Raw genomic sequence first — 24,990 nt, forward strand, 5'->3', positions numbered from 1 at the left:
CGTTTCTAATTCGTTTTCAATTCGATTGATTTCCACGAGGCAGCTTTTTCGTAACGTCATTCGTTTTAATCGATGAAAAAAGAACCGGAAAAATCTGTGGAAGAAAAACTTCTGTGGAAAAGGAATTCGTGTATGAGCCCAGGTGGCACCGAAGTGATGGGGGGGGGGGGGGGGGGGGGAGGTTTAAAATGGTTCAGCGCTTTCTCCGGCCGAAGATTTTCGGCCAAACAGTCGAAGAATTTTTCCATTCTTCAGGATGTATATAGAGGCTTTGTGAAAAGAAAAAAAAAACCCTCGAAAAATCGAGCGATCGATGGCATCGATTCTCCCTTCATTTAACATTATTTTGTCAAATTTTTTTTTGTCTGTAATTCTAAGAGTAAAAAAAGAAAGGGGAAAAAACAGACGAGAAATATGATAAAGTTTTATTTCATGGCAGAAATATTTTGGAAACAGTCAATAGTCTTGTTCTCGTCGGAGTCGCTCGACATAGAAAGAGTTTTTTTTCTTAAATATCACGTGCAAGCACATCGAAATTTAGTCAAACGAAAGCGATAAAAATTCGCCATTTAATATTGTTGGGACGATGAAAAAATGTCCGGCATTGCGTTGTAAAGTCTCGAGGGAGCTTAATTTTTCTTAGAGTAACGTTGAACAATCGAGTTCCATGCGTTCGCATAATTGGTGCGCATAAATTGTGTCAATTTCCGAGCGTTCATTCTCTGTCGGGGATTGCAGCGTTGGCAGTCATTGTTGATAGCTTCCGGGAGTAAACCTGTTAATTATATTGTCATTCAATACAAAAATTTAATAGTGACTTGTTCAAAATTAGCACGTTTCGATAACTGTATGCAAGAACATTTGCCAAATTGGATGTGAAATTTTTTCAAACTCGAAGCAGCTTTAAAAATATCATTGCGAGGAAAATGCATTTACGAGTTTCTAAATTCCACCAATCACAATAACGCATTACAATGAGGAAAAAATATATACATTACCGAGCAAAAGTCGTATTAAACGAATTTGAAAGAAAGTTTTTTGGAAAATTTTCTAAAAGCTATTTCACCACGTATTCGCGTTCGAACCACAAAAATTGCAAAAAAGATACAGAGCGACCTCGTGGACCGAGTTCGTAATTTTCAGAAGCCGTCGACAAGTGTTCGTGAGGAGAAACGCCTTGCCTGGGAAAGTTTGGCACCGCAGTGCTCATTACCACATCAATTTAGGGTAAAAAACTATGGTTGAGAAAGATAAATAGAATTGGAAATAATTTTAGGTCGAATACAAGTTTTTTTCCTGTTGTTTCGGAGATTCTCCGAGGTTCGATTTTTAAACATTTCGAAAAAAAATTTTGTGATAATGCTCGTCGATAAAAAACTCGGAAAAAGGGGATTTCGTCGTCTCTTAATATTTTTGCCCAAACCTCATGGTTTAAAAAAAAATATATCGGACAAAAATTTAGATAAAATTCCAGTCGACCTCTGCAACTTTTTTTTGCCTTGGGCAATTTTATTTTAGTTCCGAAATTTTCGAGTTTAGACGTATTTTCTAAAAAATGATATTTTTCAAGCAAAAAACACGATTACTTTGGGAAAAAAAATTGTAGAAATTTTTCCAAAAATAATAAAGCTAAAAATTAAAGCTTGCCTTTGAGCTTGTCATAAAAACATTCACGGGAAAAATGGCCACGAGCCATGCGCTCAGTTTTAAACAGACAATGAAACACCGGAAAATAGTCATTTTCAAGACAGCGTACCCAATCCAAAAAAGATCATAATAAATATTTGCGAAGGAAGATTTGAAGGAAAATTTGGCCTCTTTAAAGCGCCGTTTGCTAAATTCAAATATCTTGATTCTTCGAAATGCTATCAAACTTTTAGTACGACTTGATTTTTTGTCTGGTGATTCCACACTTCAGAGTATATGGCAATTTTGCTCTATAAATTTTCTTCACTTTTCGTCAAGGAGTTAATAAAAAAAAATGAAAACTTGAAAGAAGTAAATTCTGTTAATTTCCGCATTGAATTATTCATATTAATGATATTGTTATTCACCGATAGCGAAAAAAAATGCTAATGACCTTTGATTTGTTTTCCAATAGCGTCGCAGGGTCCCGAATCCAGAAGGCAAAGGATTCCTCGATGAACTACACGTTGGTCCGCTAGCAAAGCGCTGATGTCTTGAGCTTGTACGAAAGTTAAAATTGTCATGAGACTAAGAGCGAGAATTAATCGGGACTTCATCTTTCAAGTTTGTCTCGACGATATTAATTCCGGAAAAATTTGAATCACGAAAATATGCGAAAAACGTCAACTAAACGGAGTTTGGTTGGAAATAATGTTTTCAGTTCAACAGCCCGGACTTCTCTGAGGGTAGAAATGCGACTGATTATCGTGTGTGGTATGTACATTTTTTACGATCGGGCCTATAGCGACAGTGGCGCTGTTCGTGGGACCGTGGAATCTGTGAACGAAACTACCCTCAGTTGCCCTAACGAATTAATTAATCGAAAAATCATTTCTCAATTGGGATGACTCCTAAAATAAGGGTCAATAATTTTAATTGTTTGTAGTATAGAAATTCAAAATTATTCGAACCAATTTTTCAAGTCGAAAGTACGCATCAATAAATACTCGAATACTCGAAAATCAATGAACCAATAAAAGCCAATATACTATCCTATTAAAGCAGAAGTTCGAATATTTCGTCTTAAAAGAAAATTGATGACAAAATGATCGGCGGGTGAACCGCAAAATTGGACGCCGTGAAAAATTATTAGGAAAATCGAATACATCCAAAATATTGGTCGTGCATATCGGAAAAAAATGAGTTTTGTAACAAGATATTCACACATCGTTCGTAACATATTGCTTCATAACACAAATGCTTTTATTCGTTAGTACATAGCAATCGATAGAGACGTGTAATAAAAGGGCTTCAACTGCAGTAAAGAAAAACGTTGTTTTTAAGTATGTGTTAATTACCTATCACGTTTATATATATATATTTTATTCTTTGTGCAAGGCACTATTCCTCTGGAAAATATTGAAACATGATGCCCGAGGCGAAAAGATTTTTTTCTCAAACTTTTTGTTCCCAAAAGTTGTGGAAATTTTTTTTAAATTGAATCCGATGATTCAATGGAGAATGGAGATAAAACGCTGCATACAGAGATTCACCGCCTGATAAAACTGTGAAGAACTTCGGTTCGGTGCCCGAATGCAGCGAGATGCGCACGCAAACGCACCGTAAACGCGCAGTATTTTTTCCCGCTGAAAAAATGTGAGGTTAAAGTACCTTGGAACGAAATGTCATACCAGCTGGTCATATACTTATGTCCCGTGACTTCGATGTAACCATTCATTTAACACCGTTGACTATTCTTTGAAATTCATTGTTGTTGTTGCATTGTTCTTTGGTTAAAAATGCAAGTGCGAGTGTTTCTGGACGTTTCTTACAACAGTACTTTGCTATAACTGTGTCGGGTCGGTATAATCGTTTCAACAGCAATAAAATGTAGATTAAAAAATAACATTTGTCGTCATAGGGAAGTGTGGAGAAGTTCGATACAAATATTAACTGTTTCATTACATTTCTTTCTTTTAAAAATTATTTAAATCAGACTCAGTACAACCAATTTGGAAAATCAGTGAGAACTCCGTAAACAACTCAAAACATTAAATCTTAACCTTAGTTTCATCTGACAAAAGTGACAAAAGAAAAGTTATTGAGCACTGCTTGTCAATTTAAGATCGGAGAAAAGGTCAGGTTGTATCCGATATTTCTGTGTAAATATGAGTGATTCAGAAAAATTGGCAAACCGTGGGAACTCGGTAGTAGTAGGCAAAGCAGAATCCCCGAAAAAATCAAACTTGTCATTCAAATTTAATATTGATATTAAAAATGTGATGAGTGATGAATCATCAGATTCAGAAAACGCCGATTTACAAATTGATATAGCCGAAATAGATAACTATGAACCAACCCAGAAACGTTTGAGAATTGAGGTGGATGAGACTTCTGCTCTCAATGAAATGGAAGAGGAAATTGAAAGGCAACTCGATGCAAAAGCTGCCAAAACCAATTTAACTGCGACTAATGTGAAAAACATACTCAGGCACGTTATCACCAACGAACATGTTATGGCAATGGTACAAAATCGCTTACAGAATACAGATGACAAGGTGATTTTTGAGCCCAAACTCACAAGAGCCAAAGCTAAGTAAGTTGTTATGCTTAATCATAATTAATTTTTCAGAATAATAATATAAAATCAAAGTGAAAATCAAAAGAAAAGAAATTCAGCGCCTAAACCCAAAGCTTGGCTATGAGATCAGAAATATCAAAGATATTATTCTATGAATATAGGGAACTAGCAATGACGCAGCCAAATATGCGCTGGCCAATGACGCCTGTAAAGAAAACGTCATCCTCAGAAGTTCAGGAACTAATTGAGAAAGATTTGTCAGAGGATTCATCGGACGAAGAGTACAGCCCTGATCAAGATCAGCAGAGCGACGATGAGGCAGAAGGTGATAATCTAACAAATAGCGATGTTGATTCTCAACCAGCAACACCTGCAAGTTCTGAAGGTGCTACACAGCTATTGGAGAAACAGGCGCCTACCGAGGTTCATTATGACAATGATGGAGTATTCAAAATACCAGAGTATGAAACGGTGTTCTTTTGTCAAACAATTTATTATCGTTCTGTATGATTCCGATTATTTTCAATCTTCTTTCCTAACAGAGTGCCACAGGGACCGACAGAAATTGAAAGTATTGGACAGAGAACAAGATCGAAGCTCAGCCTCAGCGAAACGCCCCTTGAGCAAATAGAACAAGCTTTCATTCCACCTGACATTACCATCGATATGTACGATTGGGATTGTGACAAAGATCCTGACTGGGATAACTTCCTAAAAGAGTTTACACAACCTCTTGGTCATGATGCAGCAATTGAGGATGATCCAGAAGCTGACCCCGAGTACAATATATTGGAGGACAAAGAGACTGATTTGCGTAAGTAACACATGCCCCATTTATTTAATGTTCTAAGAACAACTCGAATTCACGTAGTTAAGGATTTTTCCTGAAAAAAATATATTTACTATTTTTCACATATGTATTTATAATTTCAAAGCATTCACTGAATTTCGATCATTTTTCAGTCGACAAAGAAGAATTGCGTATGGATAAAGCTGTGAAAGTTACGAAAAAGGAGTTAAACGACTTGGTTGCCGAACTTTTTGAGTTCGAAGATATGTTTTCAAAAAATCAGGTCGAATTACCAAAGAAAAAAAATACATCGGATAATTCGTTGACAACTGTACAAAATACGTCTACGGTACGTTGAGTCAGAAAAAAAAATTTTCTGGCATGCTGTTTTTATCATCGTATATATTGATACGCAGTTGAAATGGTGATTTTTTTTTTCAGAACAACTGTATGATTGATCTTCTTCCTGCTCTAGCAGAGCCTGAACTCCCAAAATTAGTAAGTTCTGAACAGATCAATCTTCTAACAACGCAATTACGACAACATGTGCAGTTGATGGCTCAACACTTCGGAATGTCGTACATGCATCCTGAATTGCATTCTTATGCTAAACAGTGTAAAGAAAATCTCGATAGCTTAAGGTATATTTGATTACAAAATTTACACTTCTGTAACTTATCATTTTTTATTATCCTCTAATATAATTAAAATGCAACAGTTACCTCACGGATGGCTCAAGTTCTATCTTCAATGTGGAAAATTTACCCGATGCATTGAATTTCGTCAGCAATTGGAAACAAAAATTTGAAGATGAAAACTTCACCCTCGAATACACGAAATTCATGGCTGAGGAAAATCAGAAAGATATTTTCCACGGCAATTGGGGTCACAAATATATTCCCAAGTTTCATCCTGAGCTCTTGAATTCGTTCGTCGAGAGCAAGGCTTTCATGTACCCTCATCTTTTACCAATAATGCCGTTTCGGTCATATCTTCTGAAGACAAGCCGAGCGGCTTATTTAACGTCCGAAGATTTGTGAGAATTTTTACTTTCATTCACCACTATGAATGGCATGAAACTTTTCAAATTTAGTTTCATCACTTTGTCTTCTTTTTTTAGTCTCATCGCATTGGGGCTCGAACAATTTACTCCGTTTGTCAAGGAGAAAGAATCAAAATTTAAAAACAAAACGATGTTGCTTATGGACGTTGCGCAATTGATTGTCAAATACATCATGCCATGCAGAACACTTACAGCCATATTCAATCATATTGCTTGCGTCAGAGCGAGTAAAAAGCCCAATCCTATAAATGTATGAACTGTTATTTCGATGAAATGCCAATAATTGAGAGAGTTTCCACGAACTATGGGTAAGACGTATTTTAATAAAACTATGTTTGTCATTTCCAGCATTATTTCAAAACCGGAAGTGCACCGCGAACTATACATTGTATAACGCTAGATACTGAGCTTGTAGCACCGAAGGATCAACCCCGTCACCTGCTGCCGCCGATGTGGCAGCGATTCATCGAACGCGGATGTTTGACTAAATCTCGTAAAAAAAAGGCGAATTTTGCTAAAAAAACAAAGGGCTTCAATTCACCGATGGCCAACGTAATTGTTGACGAATCGTATCGAAATCCGATCGTTAATATGTTACCAAGCGTGAAGCACGATAATTCACCTCCTAAAATGAACAACGATAGAATCGTAGAATCGAATGAAGAGAACGTAGCAGAAGTGGGTAGCGAAAGTACTACGGAAACGACCAAGTCACCTCAGCTAAGAAAAACAACTCCTCGTTTGGCGAAAATTCGAAGTGCTCAAAACATGAAATTGATGACTCAAGTTGCCGGTTCCAAAGGATTATCTAACTGTGCTAAGTTGAAATCCAGAGGAAAGAGCGAATCTTCCAAAGATTCCGAAGAATCTTGTGGTTCATCCAAAGGGGTGAGCCTCAAAAATTTTTTATGAGTTTTCGCACGATTTCATATCGAAAATCTGTCGAATGGATTTGTAAATTCGTAAGTTGTAAAATATTCTATTTTTTTTTTTTTTTATTGATTCAGGATAACGAGGATGAAATAGCAGAATTGATGCTCGCAAGCACAACTATTAAAAAGGATTCGGCAACTAGAAAAAAAGCTAAACAAGCCAGAGAGTTGGAAAATATAAAACGCTTATTGAATGCAGAAAGTGAATCTGCTCAAGAAGAAAGAGCTGCGAGTGAGTTTCAATGATTATATTAACACAATATTGCATATTCGCTATGTAAAAAGAACGAGACAGTGGTATTCATTTGAAAAATGTTTATTTCGCGTGAAAATCGATTGATCATGCTGTCGCGATCTTTTCAATGTTTTCTAATTGAACCAATTTTTATGGAACTTTCAAGTCGGTTTTTCGGCTCTTTCAACTTTGATTTATCATATCTGGTGTGTGTCTCTCTCTCTCATTATCCAGAATTTGCGGAATCGTTTCTTCAAAAATTACACGTTACTTTGGAATCCAGCAATCCAGAAACAGTGAAAACTATTTTTAAAGTATTCACGGAATACAACGAAAAACTTGAAGATATTAATAAAATGAGATACAGCGACGCTGGTCGTTCAGCCGGAAGCCACGAGTTAGCAGTCCATACCAAAGAAGGAAGAGAAAAAATGAGAACAGCAAAAGATTTTCTTGTAATAAATCTCTACAAAGACGTTTGCAACGTATTGCACGACTACCCGGAATTGCGAACGGATTTTTTACTGTTTTTAAATCCTCATCAAGCTGCAATGATCGACGAGTCAACTCAACATACGATGTTACAAAAAATGAGTGAATTCATGAATGTCGTGCAAATATATTTTGCCAAACAACCGTCCCGTTTAACAAGGATAATGAAAGCCATTACTCAGTTGACGTCCAATCGTTACGTTACAATGGCCGATGTTCACGCTGCGATGGATCCAATATTACGAGGTCATCAAGTGGTCATGGACATGTTCCTTCAAGTATTGCCCATGGGAAAGCCGCCTGATAGGTGAGACTTGATGTTTGTTACTCAATGAGTTTTTTTTATATTCTTATTGGTTTTGAATTTTTCGTCAGTGTTGTGATTAGGAAACAAAATATCAGCAACTCCAAAATAATACTTTCGACAAATCTAATGTAATTCAGATTCATTGTAAAAAATCATTCGATCCCAATGAAAAAATGTTTTCAACTATGTTCCCTAAACTTTACAGCTTGTTCGCCATGAATTTGTTCGAAAATTTAATGTGTCCCATGGGCCCTTACGACAAACACAAAATTTATACGGAAGACTCTCCGGAACTATACGAAAACATAGAAATACCACCACCATCACAAGAGGATCCATACGGTGGAGATAATTGCAAATGTGATTGTCACGATTCATCAGACAACGGTTTGAAAAGTATCACAGCGGCGCATTGCGTCTCGTGTGGAACACGGGTAAGCATATTGATCGTCAACGACGGGCAGTACAACTATCGTTCCCTTCTCAATCGGTTTTTCTGGTTCCTGAAATTGAGAGAGCTTAAGATGATGGATCAGTCGGTAATCACAACCGTGAGTGCGAGAGAGATAGCTGCAAATTTTGAAAAGGAAATTTCTCCACATCGTTCGTCTGATCGAAAAAATAAAAATGTCATCGGATTTTTGCGATCGTGCAGCGTACGATGACATTTTTATTATTTTAATCGGACGAACGATGTCGTCAGTTTCAATTTCAAAAATTCGAGGTGTGATTACCGACTGATCCATCATCTTAAGAATAATGCGCTGCTGTTAATTAGCAATGTACTAAGCTGCACAGCAAATCTTTTTTCTTTTAAAATTTGGTTTATATCTGATGGGTTTTTATTTAGTTTCTGAATGGAAAAATATATCTGCAAACCTCGGAGGGTTTGAGGCCAGCGAAAATCACATTCCCCGGTGACGATGAAGAACAACTGGAAAATATTGCTCGTATTTCGCTCAAAACGACAGAGCGATTTGTACCTGGTTTGCCCGCAACGCGGCGTCGCAAGTCGTCGAAAAACGAGCCTGGTTCCGAAGAATCCAATCAAAAACAGTGCACAGCGAAAACATCGCCGATTAAAGATAATGATGATGGTGACAGATCGACGTTGAAGTCGAAAAGAGGAGGAAAATCGCCACCGAAAACTGCGGACCAACGAAAATCCTCAAAACCCAACGAAATCACGTCCAACAATGCAGGGCCGAGCTCTGTCACTGGAAGCGTAGAGCCGACGTCGCCTCTGAAAAGCAAACGCGAAACACGCGCAGAAAGAAGGGAAGCAAAATTAGAGTTGAGGAATACGGGAACGGTGGAAAACAGCCAGACCAACGAAGAAAGTAGTTCAAACAAAAGTGAACAGTGGAATGATTCGGGTGGACGTTCAGTCCGATCGAACAACACCTGTAATAGCGATTCCGACATGAATATTACTTGTGAAAGTATGGACGTCTTAATAAACAAATCAGACAGTAGTGTTTCTATGGAGTCGGAGGAACCAGTCAATTTGAAGCCTTGGACGAGACACGAGGATATGATATTGCTACAAAATATCAAGAAGGACTATTCGGAGTCAACATTTGTTGCTGTTAGCGAAATGCTCGGCGACCGAACGGTCGAGCAGGTAAATAAATTTATTTATTCAACAGATATGAGTAATTTCGCTGCTATGCCGTCTTATATTAAATGAAACGGAAATTCGGATAACAGATTACGAAAAAACAATCGATTTTTTTCTTACATAAAGTTGAGTTATGACCCTGAAATATTTAACTAAGATTCAACTCCTTTTCTGGTTATTTAATAGTCAAATTAGGAAAACTATAAATCGATTTTAGCGTTAAAAAAAAACTTCCCATCCGAATAAGTTTTTTGTATTAAACATTCCACTGCAAATCTTGCTTGTTTTTACATCTAGTTTTAAAAAAAACTGAGTACTTGACGAGCTGGTTTAATTCAATTGAAAATAAAAATTCATCCAGTTTTTCTCAAAACAACAAAGTGAAGTCATCTCTAGAATCGAAATCATGAAACCTTTTTGCATCTTATTGTTAGTGACCTATAAACACGATAACAGAGCAATAAAGTTAAAAAAAACGTGCTGCTGACATAAATCTTGTGATCTCATTTCGTAGAAAGCTGCATCCGATAAGATCAAAACATATTAACCAAATAATGATTATTTAATAATTGCGATGAGAATTCCGCTTCAATACTGAATAAATTACCTACCGTTTCACATTATAAGGAATTTTTTTTTTTCAGGTTGAGGAACGATGCCAAACGTTATTATCCTTGCTGGAGAAAATGGTTTAACTGTATATTTGTAAATTGATTTTATAGATGTATAACGTTTAATTAACTTTCATTTATTTCACCACTAGTACTATGTCAATATTTCACTCTCCGCTGAAATTGCACAAAATCAAGTGCGCTCATTGAGAAACAGCGTCAGTCAACTACCGTGATGTTCGTAAACAAGTTCAAGAGAGTATGTTCAATTGTTTCATTGCAAAACATCGATGCGTTCGTTTCTGCCAGTGCATTTTGACAGACTGAATATTTTCACTGAATATTTCAGTGAATGAAAACATGTTAAGATGATATATTATCATGAATTTTGAATGGAAGAGCTTTGTGATTTTATAGCTGGCTGGGGAGCCGGTGAGTTGCTCAATAAATTTTATTTAAAGGTTATTTGACTTTCAACTACTTTTAAATATTTTTTTAATAGTTTCGTTATTTATATTCATTTAGTGACTACCAATTTCAATTTCTCCTACGATCGACATATTTTTTTACGTAGGTTCAGGTCAAGTACTCATTTGTTGATACACAATTGTGATACGTATATAAATATAAATATATTAGCATTAACGGCTTAGGAGCCCTCGGTCTGGCAGTCGGGCATCCGATGGATACTGTTAAAACGATACAACAGATGAACAACCAAAGTCTTTCGAGCGTCAAAATCGTCGCTCGCATTATGAAGAGTCAAGGAATAAGAGGATTTTACAAAGGCATGATGTTTCCTCTTGTAAGCGCCGGATGTTTGAATTCAGTTTTTTTCGGAGTGTATGGCAACAGTTTACGCGTGTTACAATTGTCGAGAGGCAACGATCCTGGAAAAATTGTTCCTCAAGATGTTACGGTATACAAAGACACTTTCATTGCTGGCTGCATCGCTGGCGTCGTTCAGGCTGTAATGGCTTGTCCAAGCGAATTCATCAAAGTCCGTATGCAAACTGGTCAAGGTGAAAAAAGTTACTTGGAAATATATGATCAAACGAGCTCTTTTTGCATACTATGAAAATTTGGTAAAAAGAATTTTTCGGTGTGGAGGAACAGACGTTCGCGAAGAGTAGAAAACCAGAAAATCGGGGTTCTTCCAAAATAATCCTGGATGTTTATAGGACTATGGGCGTGAGAGGCCTCTATACCGGTTTTGTTCCAATGTTATTTAGGTACATAAAGAATTGGTGCTTACCTGTGGTGGTAACTAACGAATTTTTAAACTTCTGTTCTGAGCACGACTCTAGCATATTTAATGGCATATAAATGGATTTTGTTCCAAGTAATTATATCAACTTTTGGAACTTTTCCATACAAACTTTCACAAATAAACACAAATTTTATAAATAATTTGTGTCCAACATCTTCAACCTTCAGCACATCTCAGCAAGATGGCGCAATCTCTTCATTTTTTCCTTTCAAATAGCCAGAAAAAACATGTTAACGAGAATAAAAAATATTACAATGGCTTACAAAACTTATCATTTTAACTCGGGGAGGGGGGGGGGGGGGCAAAAAATTGAATGTGTGTAAAAATTTTTAAAGGGTCGAATCTTTTTCTCTCTCATATCAAAGTTGTTTCCGGAGACGTACTCTCATTTGAGAAGTAATCCGACCAAGTCTCTTTTTTTACGGGCTTTCAATTAAGGAAAATAAGAAATTCAAGGAGTCAGCTCAACAATGGAATAAATGATTACTAGTTTTATGAGTTCGCGTCGTAAAAACTTAAAACTTGCTTTGTCTACGAGGACAGAGATGCTACTGCGAGCGGATTATACGTATTGGTTTATCTCTACGCCCGTCATCATATGCACGGTCATTTGGAGCTTAATCCGGGCACTTTTGAGACACTCATTGCTGGGGGATTAGCTGGTGAGTATACATGATCAAACGAGTGACTCGAATGTACGCGGTGTGTTACTATTTGAGCCGATAAAATTTTCAATAATATTATAAATGATCAAATCAGGAACGATATCCTGGATGCCAGTGGTGCCATTCGATACGATAAAATCGCGGATGCAAGCAGACGATTTGAGAAATCCTTTGTACAAGGGAATGGTGGACTGTACCATCAAGCTATATAAACTCGGAGGTACTCGAATATTTTTCAAAGGATTCGTTATGATAGCTATCCGATCGTTCCCCGTCAATGCATCGGCATTTTTGGCATACGATATGACAATGAAGTGTTTTAAATACTTTTTTGCAAATTGAACAAAAAGAGCATCATTTTTTCGCAAACTCGCATCCGACATGATTGTATTACAGATTTTTTCCGAAATCTAAACTGTATCCCTATAATTCTTAACGTCTCCATCAACTACGTTAATTTATTTTCTGTATAGCCAACGTTTGCGAATGAAAAATATATGAATAATTTGTTACGATCCATACAATTGAATGCTAAAATAGTAAAAATATGCTCCAACAATGTTAACAACGTTGCCGCTTCTAAAATGTACCATCCCTGGACGTTTTTTTCATTTGAATCTGTATATGCACGCACACACACACACACACACAGACACACACACGCACGCACGCACACACACACACACACACACGGTGTGATGCAGTAAAGAAAAAACATAACAACAAGGAAGACAAATGGCACATTCTTTTTTTCCAAATATCTATTTATACGCGTCGGAAGAAATGAAATAAAAAGGCAATAGAAAAATAAACGAAGAAAAAAAAACGAAAATCTTTCCTGCTGTTACTAAACATCTGAATTCTTTGAGGTCAGTTACAACATTTACAAATTATAAACGGCCGTGTTTCCCCTCGTAGAGTACGTTAGCTCGTAAGTGACTGCACTTGTTCAGCTAATTTTGCCTTTTTTTCTGTTATCTGTTATGTTCTCTTTTCAAGTATTTTTTCTGGTCCTTGTCAATCTCGTTTCGTTTTCTTTCTCTATTCGTGAGGTCGGTGAAAGCCGAGATTTACGTCTGAAGAATAAAGAGAGAAAAAAAAACAAATGATTATTTATGTTTAATAAATATGAGGACGATTTGAATCTGCGCCAGTCGACAACAGAGAGAGAGCGAGAAAGAGAAAGGGAGCAGTGTTATTATTTTCAAGTATTAGGACAATATAATTACTCTGCGACTAATTCGAAAGAGGGTCTCTTATTGCGTGATATTAAAATTGAAAAAAAACTCTCACAAGCAAAATTCACACACTCGATCCTTACTTCCATCCATTTATTGATATAACTATTTTTTATTTATCCAGTGGTTAATATGCAATTTGTAAGAAATTTTTAAAAACTTTCCCACGTTATACACTTTCACGGTAGCCGGTGGGAGCAGCACAGCTCCGAATAAATCTTATGCGTTGTATCTCTATGATTTATTATATTTATAAGCAACCATGAATATTTTGGTACAATTAATTTTATTTATTTATTGTATGTTCGTTCTTCCTCTCGCTTTCGTACTTCATCTTTTATTTCATTTATTCATTTTTTGTTTTTCATTCGCTTAAAAAACAACATATAATATTTCTCGTTTTTCTTTGTTTACGTTTTTTTCCGCTCTCAATGGGTTGTCGATTTTAATTAATTCAGTTAATGGTATTTCTGTTGCTATGCCACTCGCACGTATCTAAGTTTGTCGCGTCGTCTTCTTATCCTTCTTTTTTATTTATTACTCTTAAATTTCTCTTCTTTTTCTATTCTTAAAAGAAAATTAAAAGTAACAGAAAGATATATCTTCGACGATTGAGCTGCCGGGGCGCTGTCGGCTTTCTCATTGCTAGAGTTTGTCTAGCCCAAGTCTCTGGCTAGTCCGTCTCCGTTGTAATGATCCAGTGAACGTTTTTTTCTTCCTTCTATATTCTTCTTTGCGTATGTAAATTTATTTATTTTTCGTTTGAATGTGAGTGTGTGATAGATGTGTTTGCGTTTCCGTGTCCGTGGGTGTGTGTGCGTGTGTCTGTCTGTCTCTGTCTGTTCAATTTGTAACGTGTACAGTGTGGAATGACTGAATTTGTCATTTTGCAGCACTTTTCGCTCACATCATCAATATTCTTACATTTTTATAAGGTATTTCATATCCGTACACACAAGCACAAACACGCACACACGTGCGCTCGTACACATATATGTATATACATATTCGTGCACACACGCAACGTACGCATTCACACAGACGCACCCACGTACACCCATTTTACTATGTTGGGTTTTCTTTGTCATAGTTAACGTCATCTTTATCATTAATGCGCATATATGATACATTTTAAACAACTCCCATTTTACTGGCGCACCAAAACGTGACGATCAGAAAGAGACGTGGCTTCCAAAATCCGCGTGAGAGAAAAAATCATTAAAAAACGATGATGCTTCATCAACTTTTGTTGTTGCGGTTGTTTTTAAAATTAAAGAATCCATGTAATTAGTCTGTCGCATTTAAAATAGAGGAATAAGGTGTATCGCAGGGACAAAAGACGATGAACAAAAATGACAAATAACTATGGTGACTGCTGTATCTTCGAAGCGAGCGTAAAGGTGCACAGTTGTATTTTTTTTTCTCATCTTTCCATCAAGTTCCCCTTCCCTCATCATCATACATCCTATTCCCAATCTCACCAATGAAGCATGACAAAATCTTTCATTAATAAGAAATCAACGATTGTCGCTACGAACGAATTAAAATGATAAATATTCACAATAAAATCATACAAAAAATTCTCGTCGGTCAAATATGCACGGCGTGAAAAAAAATAAACAAAAACAAAAATTCTTTGTGTGTGTGTGTGTGTGTGTGTGTGTGTGTGTGTGTGTGTGTGTGTGTGTGTGTGTGTGTGTGTGTGTGTGTGTGTGTGTGTGTGTGTGTGTGTGTCTGCGTTTTTATGCATGTGAGTGTGCGATCCCTGCCATCCCTTTCGCTTTGCGCCAATTTTCTTTAAATTCATTTCTTTCTTCTTCCTCGCTTCAGATCAGTCTCATTCCGCGCGTTATGAAAATCTCCGCACAAATGTCAATTATTCTCTCTCTTTGCTGCTGTCAATATCCTTCGTCCGCTTTTTTACTCGTTTGAAAAAAAAAAAAACAAAGATGAAAAAGAATATAGAAAAAATTCGCCTTGGAGGCCCCAACTACAATGATAAATTCTTCATTTGTCAAAATCACCATTAAATTAGAGATCGGTTTGCGTGTTTGTAACTTTTTTCGCCATCGACGGTGATTCGTGTCATTTCTTTTTTTTTTTTGTTTGTTTCTCAATCAGCATTGTATTTTTTTTTACACTGTACGGACACAGTTCAGATGTTAACTAAGGACTAACGATTGGGCAGCGTGGTAGTGTGGTGTTTCCACCTGTAAAGGAAATGAAATGTTTTTTGTTTTTCTTATATTTTTTCTTTTTTGCATTTCTTTTTTTTTTGTTATATTTTTTGCTCTGTCGTCTTCTCGTGTCAGAGAGGCGCGCGCGCACATTGTTTTTAATTGAGCTCGCTTTGGCTAGTTAAATTCACGGTTTTCACGTGATACCGACACACGCACCGAACGCGCGCTCTCTCTCTCTCTCTCTCTCGCTATTTTTTTATATCGTTCCCTTCTTGTGTCGTCAAAGATTTTAGACCAATTATTCTCACCAGCTCAAGGGTGGGGACGCGTCACAGGTGCAGTTGTGGCAGGAACTGGAGTGTTACTTGTTGCCGTTAAAGCACCACGTCGCTCTATCTCCAACTCGTTCAACTTTTTCCACAATTCGTCTCTTTCCTTCTCACGCTTCTTCTCTCTGCGAATCATCATCCAATCGGCAGCATTAGGCATACAGTGGATTATACTTGATATCGCATACAGTCTCAATTACGAATCGGATTTCAGTGATGTGAAAAAAGTAAATTAATCGTGGACCATATTCGCTATCATTTCTACAGTTTATTACAGTGAAGCCGGTATGTTCATACATAAAACGACTGCGTAAACACGGTTGGACAATAAAAGTTATAATAATAGACCAATATTATCAGAGTCTATAAGTATTTCAGTCCGAATCGCAACATTTCGCTCTGGATTATTTCTTTTTCATTATTTCGGTAAGAACTGTAAGAACTCACTTTTGCCTTTCAGACTTATAGCTGGCAGTAAGTTCGTCAAAGAGCTTGCTGTTCATCTCCATAAAAGTTTTTAGAACGTTATATACCAATGCTACGATCGTCTGATTCCAGTGTTCTTTGCTAATCCTGTACAATGCCGGGAACATTATTCCCATTATCACATGATTGTTTTCTTCAATCAGCGACATAATATATTCATTGTTCCAGAAGAACAACGCTCTCTCTGCAACCTAGAAGCAAATGAAGAAACTTTTATCATTCGCACTTAACACTCGAACGTGCATTCGCCTCAACTCGTCGTTGAAAGTTTTTCAATACGATTATATTCATCGATTGCATAATTTTCAAGGAATTTCATTCGCAGATTCTACGTACATTAACTGTTGAGACATTATGATAAAATTCCTACATTTTGGGACAAAAAATATTTTATACCTGAAAGTGCGGTGACGATACACAACGCGCAATTTGCCTGAACAAAGGTTCCTGTATTTTAACAAATTGGCTAGGTTCTATGACGTCCAATATCTCTTCGATTTCGCCCAGGAACATGACTTCTTTCTGGCTACATGTCTTAGGCCAGAATTTGAGGAGCCCTCGTACAACCGGCTCCGTTAAAGTCGCGTCTTTCTCCAAAAACTGCACAACGCAGTAAGCCAGCTGTGCATGATAGAGCGATAGACATTTGACCTTGTGAAGTGGCAGAAGGACCTGCAAAAAAAAAATGAAGGAAGTAACAGCACATACTCACATTTCTCTTCAATGTCCATACTTTTTTTTAAGTGTTATTTCGTAACTAGAAATACTATTTCGATAGCTTTGTCTCACCTAGCTCTCCGACATTGGGAAAGATTATTTGTAACAAATTTCATTTTTGTATCTTGCTTATTGTGCATAGAAAATCATTTTTCATCGATTATCGATTGCTTTATTTCAATGCTCACCTTCACCAAAAACTGCTTGTGCTCGACCTTCAGCGGAAGAGCGAAACCGTTGATGATGCTGCCCAGAATTTCTAGCAATTCACCGACACCATTAAAATGTTCCGTCTCGTACACGAACCTAATTATTGCAAAATACGTTCCATTTATGAACAAGAATGATTGAAGATTGGATAGCCTATCAATTGGCACGCTCATCACTTCAAAGATCTTCTTAAAAACTCAATTTTTGATAAATAGTCAAATCGATCTACAACTTCTATGTCTGGCGAATTTATCTTTTACGAGAGAAAACGCGTAAAGATTGAGGGCCACAACTTTCGTTCCATAAATCATTCACGTGTATACACCGAATGTAAATAAATTGCAATGTGTATCTCATAATCTTTTACACATTGCAGTCCATCATTAAGACTTTTCTCTTTAATTTGCTTATGTGTACATACAATATAATATACCTGAGAAAGATGTTGTTTATTTGTTTGCGTATGAAGGCTCGAAGGCCGAGGAACTTCCCATAAATACGATGTAAGACTGTTTTTAAAAAGTCCCTTTCCCTCGGGTCTTCCGAGTCAAACAAATCCAACAACTGGAAAAAAAAGGTCGTATTAACAGTGTTATTTTACTGAGAGATTAGAATTTCCTCGAAAATCATTTTGAAATCGATATCATACCTGTAAAACGAATTTTTGGTCGATTACTCGCTTGCCGATCGTGGGCTGAAAATCTGACGACTCGAGAAAGCGTAAAAAAAACTCGTAGACCAACTGTAAGTGGGGCCAGCTAGCCTCGAGGGTCGGGTCATCTTCTTCCGGGTCGAAGTCCGGATTTTCACTAGGCGGCAACGTTCGAAATAAATTTGCTGAGATCTGTTCGATGAACATCGGCAAAACAAAATCAAACGGTTACACTCACTTTCAGCTTTCAGATGGAAAACATTGGTTTATCTACATCGATTGAGTCGCAATTGTTTGGGATTTTTCCCTTTTTATAATATTACTGAAAGTTCAACGCAAATCAACGCAAAAAGGTTGGAAGCGAATAAAGTCTGTGTCATTAAAAATGAAGAAGCTGACATTTATCGTTTTCGTATGACACAAATTCTTTGTCGGTAACGAATGAAAAATTGATTAATTCGAAATTGATTTGTTCGACCCATTTCCGAGCATACTCGTATGTCAATTTTATAAATTAAAGTTTATTTTTATTTTATTACGTTCTGTCTTGAATATTAACAAAAGGTACGCATTTTCGTTTGATTCATTATTAGGCATGTGTGCATGAAAATTCAGCGACCAAAGAAACCATAATTCATCTGACTCGTAAATTTGAGAAAAATTCAAGTTAACCTTGTCAAAATGAATGGAAAATTTTCGTCCTAACGACAATTAGTACGAGCTGATTAACAAGCGTACCATCTTAATGATTTCAGGGTAAACAGGCTCGGTAAGAACACCCCGTCCCGCTGTGATGTATTCAACCAGTTCATTTAGAGTGCTGCGCTTGATCTCTTTACCCTTGAGATCGGCTACGACATCCATGAAATCGAAAGCTACGCAGCATTGCTGTAGCTTTCTGATGAATAGATCCTCTTGTTCCGCCGGTGTAACATCTGTAGCGTAAGAAAGTTGCAAATTAATGACACAGCTATTGTGAGATTGGTATAAACGCTGAATAAAGTGTGTAAGCAAAATACTGTCAATAAAGATAATTAAATGTACATTTGGGGATTTTGGAGTTTGCTTAATTTACGACGGTTGAATACTAAAAAAAAATATCAAAAAATTAATAGTAGAATTTCTGACCGAAAAACTTATTTGAAATTGAAACTCTATTTTGGTAATATCGTTATGTCAGAACGAGCAATTGTTGCCACAAAGTAAATGTGTGTGATAAAAAAGAGCGAAGATAAAGGAAACAACATAGAGATTCGAATAAAGATACAGAAATCTCTCATGTTTAATAAAATTATCTACTCGAATGAATCAATCAAACTCAAGCCCAGACTCAATTGGATCAAGATAGGGAGTCAAGAGTTTCTCTTCCGTTCAACTGAATACTTAATCATCGATAACCACACGAATCGACCATGAATAAGTACACCGATGTCGCACGGAGATTTTCACTGTTCAATGGATACAGTTACAGTTCTCACCGAGTCGACGATCTTACTCTAAAGCGCCGTCAGGGATCGTGAAGATTTTTCATGTTACCATAGATCCTGATTTCGTGGTCATCAACAAATTTAAATAGCATCCATGGAAATCTTTCTTTTGGGAGGCGTGAATCGATACACGTAGACTACAGTATTGACGAATACAGTGACATAAGAAGATGAAAATTTTCTTTGGAAGAAATTTTTCGAGTTTCTCGATAAAAAAAAAACGAAAAGAACGTAAGATTTTGTGGTCGACCGAAGGGGTAACTTTTTTCGTCGATCTCCAAATGTTTTTTTCTGACCAAAGTTCGTGAAGGTTGCGTCACGGCACCGTTACGTTTCCACAGCATTCATTTCCATACTTATTGCGCTCTGGTTATTCCAAATTAAACATACAAACGAATTTACTACGTTTTACGTAAATTTAAACGGATGCGTGGATTTGAAAAACCTATTCAGCATCGAATAAAAGCAACGTCGAGAGGGGAGGGGGGAGGGGAGACGAATGTCAAAGAAGAGCAAGTTAACGAGCCATTTTTCCGAGCGGATTATTAGATGAAAAAAGGTTGATCAGGAAGATTTGAAAAGCTGTACGCGAAGATAAGCGTCGTCTGAACAATGAAAAAACAAAAAACGTTTTTCGAAAGTGATCTACGAAAGCGACTGCACGACGAAGAGAGTGACGAAGAAAGAAATTTTCACGACACCCGTTAGGTTCGGTAACACGGATGATACACGATGAAATGAAAAATATAAAAAAAAACAAGCAAAACAGTCTGGCGAGCAGCAATAGCCGAAACGGAAGGTAAATAAAGAACACGAAAGAGAACAGGCGTAGGGGAATGAAGAAAGTGAAATGAAAAGGACCGAAAGGGGCGGAAACAAAACATTCCCTTCAACCTCGCGCACATGTTCAGCGAGTCTGTTTAGCTCCGTTGTCAGCGCCACTGATGCTACCCTCTCTCTCTCTCTCTCACACACATGCACACTTGCATCGTTACGTTACTTCGCGTCATCATAGAGCGCGGGGCCCTCGACTGATCCCCGGAAAAAAGTAACGCTTCGAATTAACTACCGAAACAAAAAAAAACTTAAAAGTATCAAAATTTTTGCGTCACTCCGCGTAAACAACTTGCCTATGGAAAATAAGCACATTTCACGAACTGGTGTCCCCCACGATCGTCTAAAATTTACATATTTCAAGATCTCGGATCGGAAATGGAGAATGTTTCATCAGATATCGTTGCTGCGGTACTCTCTTCGAGTACTGAGAATACTTGGAAAAAGACTTCTGACACGTCGGCTAGCGATAGCGGTACGTCAAGTCGTTCGAAATGTGCATGAGCGGCTTATTTGTGTCCGATGTCTCGAAATCGAAAGCAGAATAAAAATTCGAGCACAAAAGACAGCCGTGCGCGCGAGACTGGTGGAAGTAATTTGCGGAACAAACGTTCCATGAGACCTTGAGTGAAGGACAAAGACTGTGCGATTTTTCTTTTCTTTCAATGCATGTATGTCAACGGTATGTAAACGCGGGATGGATAGGTTATTGTTACAGCAGCGGTGGCATTATATCTCGTCTTGAAAAGACATATCACGGTCGGTGAAAATACTGCGTACGAGTTTTATCGCGATAGGCAAGCGGCGAGAAACGTTCTCATTATTTCTATTGGTGAAGAAAGCAAGCGAATATTTCGTTTGTTTCGAATATCAGTCGGCTGATTACGGAGGAACGTATGGAAAAACAAGTCTGCTCATCATAAAGGGAAGTTTTACAGTCGTTTCTTTCGAATGTTCATTTTATAAGTAATTCGAAGTTGCTTGAACGAAATGAACGAATGGGAGCGATCTACGTAAAAATCACAACTCAGTGTGATTTATGAGAACAGAACAACAACAACGAGAGTGAGAGCGAACTCGGTTGGACCCGGAGAGGCTTGTAGACACGAGTACAAATCGCACAGACGAACAGTGCAACGGCACGATGTTGTTTAGAGCATGTTTATGAGAGGATTTTACCGCCGGATCCACGGTTTATTTTGTAGCTGTTCGTTGTACGCTATTCGTGATGAATAAAAGAGTGAAAAGAAGGAAAGGAAGGAGAGTGCTGCGATGGGTGCGAAGAGAGAGGCGAAGTACATGTGCGAATTGTTCGCAGATATAAACGCAAGTGGGGGTCTGTTGCAGGTCGCGAGGCTGCATTCACACTGGCGTTCGGTGAATCACTGTACACGCGATAACGCGATATAGTTATATCTGACAATGAGAATTGGGCACGCCGGAGGGGGAGAGCACACGAGGGTAGCGGAGAATTGAAAAATAAAAGAGATGCGGAGATGGCCGAAGGAGGGAGGGAGAAAAATAGAAGGGTCGTGACATGAGCCCTTCAGCGCAGTTCGCTATACACCGGCAAGACTCAAGTTTCGAGAGTTTTCTCTACCGTCCTTCTTCAGTCTCTGATCGTCACTCTTTCTATTGCTCCCCTTAGGGGAGTCGGCATATTTTTCATAAAAGTAGCCATCGTCTGGGATACACGTGCTAGCATTTTATCTCTGTGTCGATCACTCCTTCTCTTTTTCTCTGCCCCTGGCTCGCCTCCTTTTTGCAAACTTTTATTCTTCGACATTGCCTACCGCTCTCACTCTCTTTTTTCCATTATTCTCACCTTGACTCTCGTTTCCTTTATTCTCCTCCCAAAACTTATCTCGATATGAACAAAGAAAGGGATGGTTTCTGAAAAATTCTCCTGTTCGAATATTGTAGCGAATCGAGCTACCGGACGCCACTTATTCGATGATTAATTGCACGAATTTATCGTCAGCAACGTTTTCGTAGTGATGTACCACTGAACACTTTCTTTCATCTCAATTCCGTTAAGTTCTTTTTGTTCACTTCAAAAAGACACGATAATTGAGAATTTTCTCTATCGGTACTCAAAATTATAGTTTTTTTAAACCTCATAAAAATACCAACTGTTGTATTAAATCAACGATATCCATCGTTTACGGCCACTAGGCGAATCCGAACATGCAAAATACGAATTTTCAACGGTATTTCGGCATCTAACACTCTTTTCAAACAACATTGGAAGCTTTCGCAGTCGAGTGACAAAACGAGAAAGTGATCATCACTGTTGAAGGCTTCTTTACAGTATTTACCTACTGGAAACACGTTTCTCAATATTTTCGTTCTCTTTGGAACTGATAAAAAGATGAACCGGTGCCTTCGAAATTCCAAGATTAAAAAATACTTTTTACAAATTGAACGAACTTCGTTCTCCATCCGTCTAGCCAGCAATTTTTACGGATATTGATGGCTTTTCTTCTCTTTTTCTTTCTCGTTCCGGATTCGTACGGAAAAGGTGACGGAAAATATTCTCCCAAAAATCTGCAGAAGGTATTATGGCCTGCGGGATGAATGCGTCGAATATATGGAGGAGCGAATTATCGTGAGCATGCGAGCTTTAGCCCTCGTGTCGATTCCGGATCGCGTGCTTCGCTATAAGAATTTTATGTGCAGAACCCTTTAATGGGTTTTGCAGCTCTGCCTTAAATCGTATTCGGCTCGTTCGAAATCTATAACTCAAAAACATTGAATTGCAGAAGATTTTCGTGAGATCACGACTCACGAATAGAAGTAACTCTTCCCTGCGAGATCGTTCCTTGGAGCAATGCACCGAGTTCGCAATAAACGGTTCACACTGAAAAGCTATTCTAAGTTTTTTTTCGGACGTGCTAGATCGTTCGAAAAAATGCAAAAGCTCCAGCTCCGCATCTGCGATAAAAAGAGAGAGAGCCGGAAACTCAACCGAGCTCGAGAAGAAGGCGCAGCGCGTTTTACCGATCGAACAAGCGACAGATCGGAAAACTTTGCTTTGATCTGTGCGGCGTCGAGTCCCGTATCGATGTCAACAATGATATGCATCGATTGTTCGTTGTATTGCCGCCAGGAAAATTAGCAATCTCGAGATCATTCAATGGAAAGCGATTTCAGTTTAGAAGTAGCTTTTATCGAATCAGCAGCAGAAAATCTATGAACACTGAGCGAATCGTAAAAACAGTGTGCTGATTCAGGAAAGTACGGCAATTAATTAGAGTCCAATTATTGACCACTGATTTCATGTGCTTCGTCAATAGTGTAGCAGCAGGAGCGAAAAAAAAATACGTTCGAAGAGGTTAAAGAGGACAGCGCGGAACGACCGCGTCGAGAGAGGTCAAGAGCGAAAAGTCGCAGCAGCTCGGTGGACCAATTATAAAATGCAAATTTCATCAAATCTCCAGAAGAGTCTTCGAGGGTTTTTGATTCTTTGCCTCTGGATGCTTTAGCTCCGTATTATTTTATTTATCGTCTTCCATCAACGATCCCATTGAAAAATAAGAGTTTGAAGTATGAAAAGTTGAAATGGAAACTGTGGAGAAGTGGAGTCGTGGGAACAAGGCGCAAAGAACAAAGCAAGTGATATATTCCGAAGAGGGCACTAAAACCCGAAGGAACGGTGCGTGGAGCTCGGCCAGGACTACGAACGAGAGGATAAAAGGAGCGAAAAGCACAGCAAAAAACTATCAAAAGAATAAAGATCGCACTCGAAAGTATATTCCGTGCAATGACGTTTTTCTATCCTCGCACAACTGAATGCGTAATTAGCACAAACTTTGTTAAAAAAACCCCGAAACTGTTGATGCTCCAACTCGAATCACCCCCTGATTGAATCTCCAATAAACGCATTCTCTCTGCAACCGCAGATAATCTGAAGTAACGGCATCAACGTTACGCAAGGAGACGCGTGAAAGAGGCCAAGCCCGAGCAGACGAGAGCCGGAACCGAAAGAACGGCGAAACATTTGAAATAGAGAAAGGAGAGCTCGCAAATGGAAGACAGTGATTGAAGAAATAGTTAAGTTAGGGGATGTCAAGAGTGCAAACACGGTGGTTGGTGGCTGCTGCTGCGCCCGCCCGTTCGCTGATGTTGTTCCTGCTGCAGAGTTCTCGCGGCGGTGGTGTGTAGCGGCGTAAAAGAGGAGAGCAAGCCGGGTGGGTTTTGCACTATAAGCTGAGGTGAGGCGGTCGCCGACATTCTGGATCAATACTCCCACACCAGGAGAAGCGTACACCATACCGACCAATGCGAGTGTGCTTTCTCCTGAGTTAAACAGAGACGAAGGTACGTCTCTCCTACCCCATTACATTACAAGTCCTCGTTGTCGTATTACCGAACTCCGACAGTTTACTTCTCGCTTCAATATTCTCCCACGGAGCGATTCAACTTTTTCCCAAATAACTTCACATCCGGATCTAAGATTATGAAGGTGTATCTCTGCCTCCTCGAGTTGGAGGATCAACTATCCCGCCGACTACTCACAAATGCTGAGCCCAAATCGTGAAAACTAAACGCAAACGTATGGCTTTATTCGGACGTAATCTACGGCGCTGAAGTTTGCAACGTTGGAGTCCAACGAAATGTACGAAAAAGACATTTGTAATTCACCAATTTTTTACGTAACGATG

General features: G+C 38.2%; 4 protein-coding genes across 6 annotated transcripts in view; 2 read left to right on the forward strand and 2 right to left on the reverse strand.

The window, feature by feature from the left end:
- Nucleotides 1–413: 413 nt before the first annotated feature.
- LOC122410137 (ejaculatory bulb-specific protein 3-like) lies at nt 414–2,401 on the reverse strand. Its single transcript, XM_043418203.1, has 2 exons — nt 2,081–2,401; nt 414–775 (listed from the first exon to the last, which is right to left on the reverse strand). Exons 1-2 carry the CDS (start codon nt 2,241–2,243, stop codon nt 630–632), a joined length of 309 nt encoding a protein of 102 aa, XP_043274138.1. The 5' UTR covers nt 2,244–2,401; the 3' UTR covers nt 414–629.
- Nucleotides 2,402–3,247: 846 nt separating this feature from the next.
- On the forward strand, nt 3,248–10,723 carry mute (muscle wasted). Its single transcript, XM_043418195.1, has 13 exons — nt 3,248–4,222; nt 4,369–4,668; nt 4,750–5,021; nt 5,171–5,346; nt 5,439–5,638; nt 5,716–6,033; nt 6,118–6,310; nt 6,409–6,948; nt 7,068–7,224; nt 7,462–8,026; nt 8,232–8,460; nt 8,877–9,650; nt 10,292–10,723. Exons 1-13 carry the CDS (start codon nt 3,795–3,797, stop codon nt 10,340–10,342), a joined length of 4,203 nt encoding a protein of 1,400 aa, XP_043274130.1. The 5' UTR covers nt 3,248–3,794; the 3' UTR covers nt 10,343–10,723.
- A 151-nt stretch (nt 10,724–10,874) lies between these two features.
- Nucleotides 10,875–12,892, forward strand: LOC122409075 (solute carrier family 25 member 45; the record flags this gene model as incomplete). Its single annotated transcript, XM_043416315.1, has 3 exons — nt 10,875–11,327; nt 12,067–12,190; nt 12,282–12,892. Coding segments are annotated over 3 exons (831 nt in total), but the record flags the coding sequence as incomplete, so codon positions are not given.
- Nucleotides 12,893–13,027: 135 nt separating this feature from the next.
- wdb (widerborst) overlaps nt 13,028–24,990 on the reverse strand; it is a 29,575-nt gene continuing 17,612 nt past the window's right edge. For 2 of the 3 annotated variants that reach the window (XM_043418198.1, XM_043418200.1), the window contains exons 3-10: nt 18,744–18,940; nt 18,003–18,197; nt 17,787–17,917; nt 17,332–17,449; nt 16,823–17,098; nt 16,388–16,617; nt 15,920–16,065; nt 13,028–13,269 (exon numbers count right to left, since the gene is read on the reverse strand). In XM_043418198.1, coding sequence (XP_043274133.1) covers nt 15,924–16,065; nt 16,388–16,617; nt 16,823–17,098; nt 17,332–17,449; nt 17,787–17,917; nt 18,003–18,197; nt 18,744–18,940 — 1,289 coding nt within the window. In that variant the 3' untranslated portion in view covers nt 13,028–13,269; nt 15,920–15,923. Of the gene's footprint in view, nt 13,270–13,502; nt 15,642–15,919; nt 16,066–16,387; nt 16,618–16,822; nt 17,099–17,331; nt 17,450–17,786; nt 17,918–18,002; nt 18,198–18,743; nt 18,941–24,990 lie in introns of those variants that run through there. The other variant, XM_043418199.1, reaches the window with a different exon arrangement.

Source organism: Venturia canescens, chromosome 4 (assembly GCF_019457755.1).
Source record: "Venturia canescens isolate UGA chromosome 4, ASM1945775v1, whole genome shotgun sequence".
Classification (NCBI taxonomy): domain Eukaryota; kingdom Metazoa; phylum Arthropoda; class Insecta; order Hymenoptera; family Ichneumonidae; genus Venturia; species Venturia canescens.

Bases quoted from the DNA above. Each gene is read 5' to 3' on its own strand.
- LOC122410137 (XM_043418203.1), bottom strand. From the start codon at position 2,243: ATGAAGTCCCGATTAATTCTCGCTCTTAGTCTCATGACAATTTTAACT. The intron at 776-2,080 runs GTCATTAGCATT...TATAATTAACAG, and splicing joins TATTGGAAAACAAATCAAAG to GTTTACTCCCGGAAGCTATC.
- mute (XM_043418195.1), top strand. From the start codon at position 3,795: ATGAGTGATTCAGAAAAATTGGCAAACCGTGGGAACTCGGTAGTAGTA. The intron at 5,022-5,170 runs GTAAGTAACACA...ATCATTTTTCAG, and splicing joins GGACAAAGAGACTGATTTGC to TCGACAAAGAAGAATTGCGT. The intron at 8,461-8,876 runs GTAAGCATATTG...GTTTTTATTTAG, and splicing joins GCGTCTCGTGTGGAACACGG to TTTCTGAATGGAAAAATATA.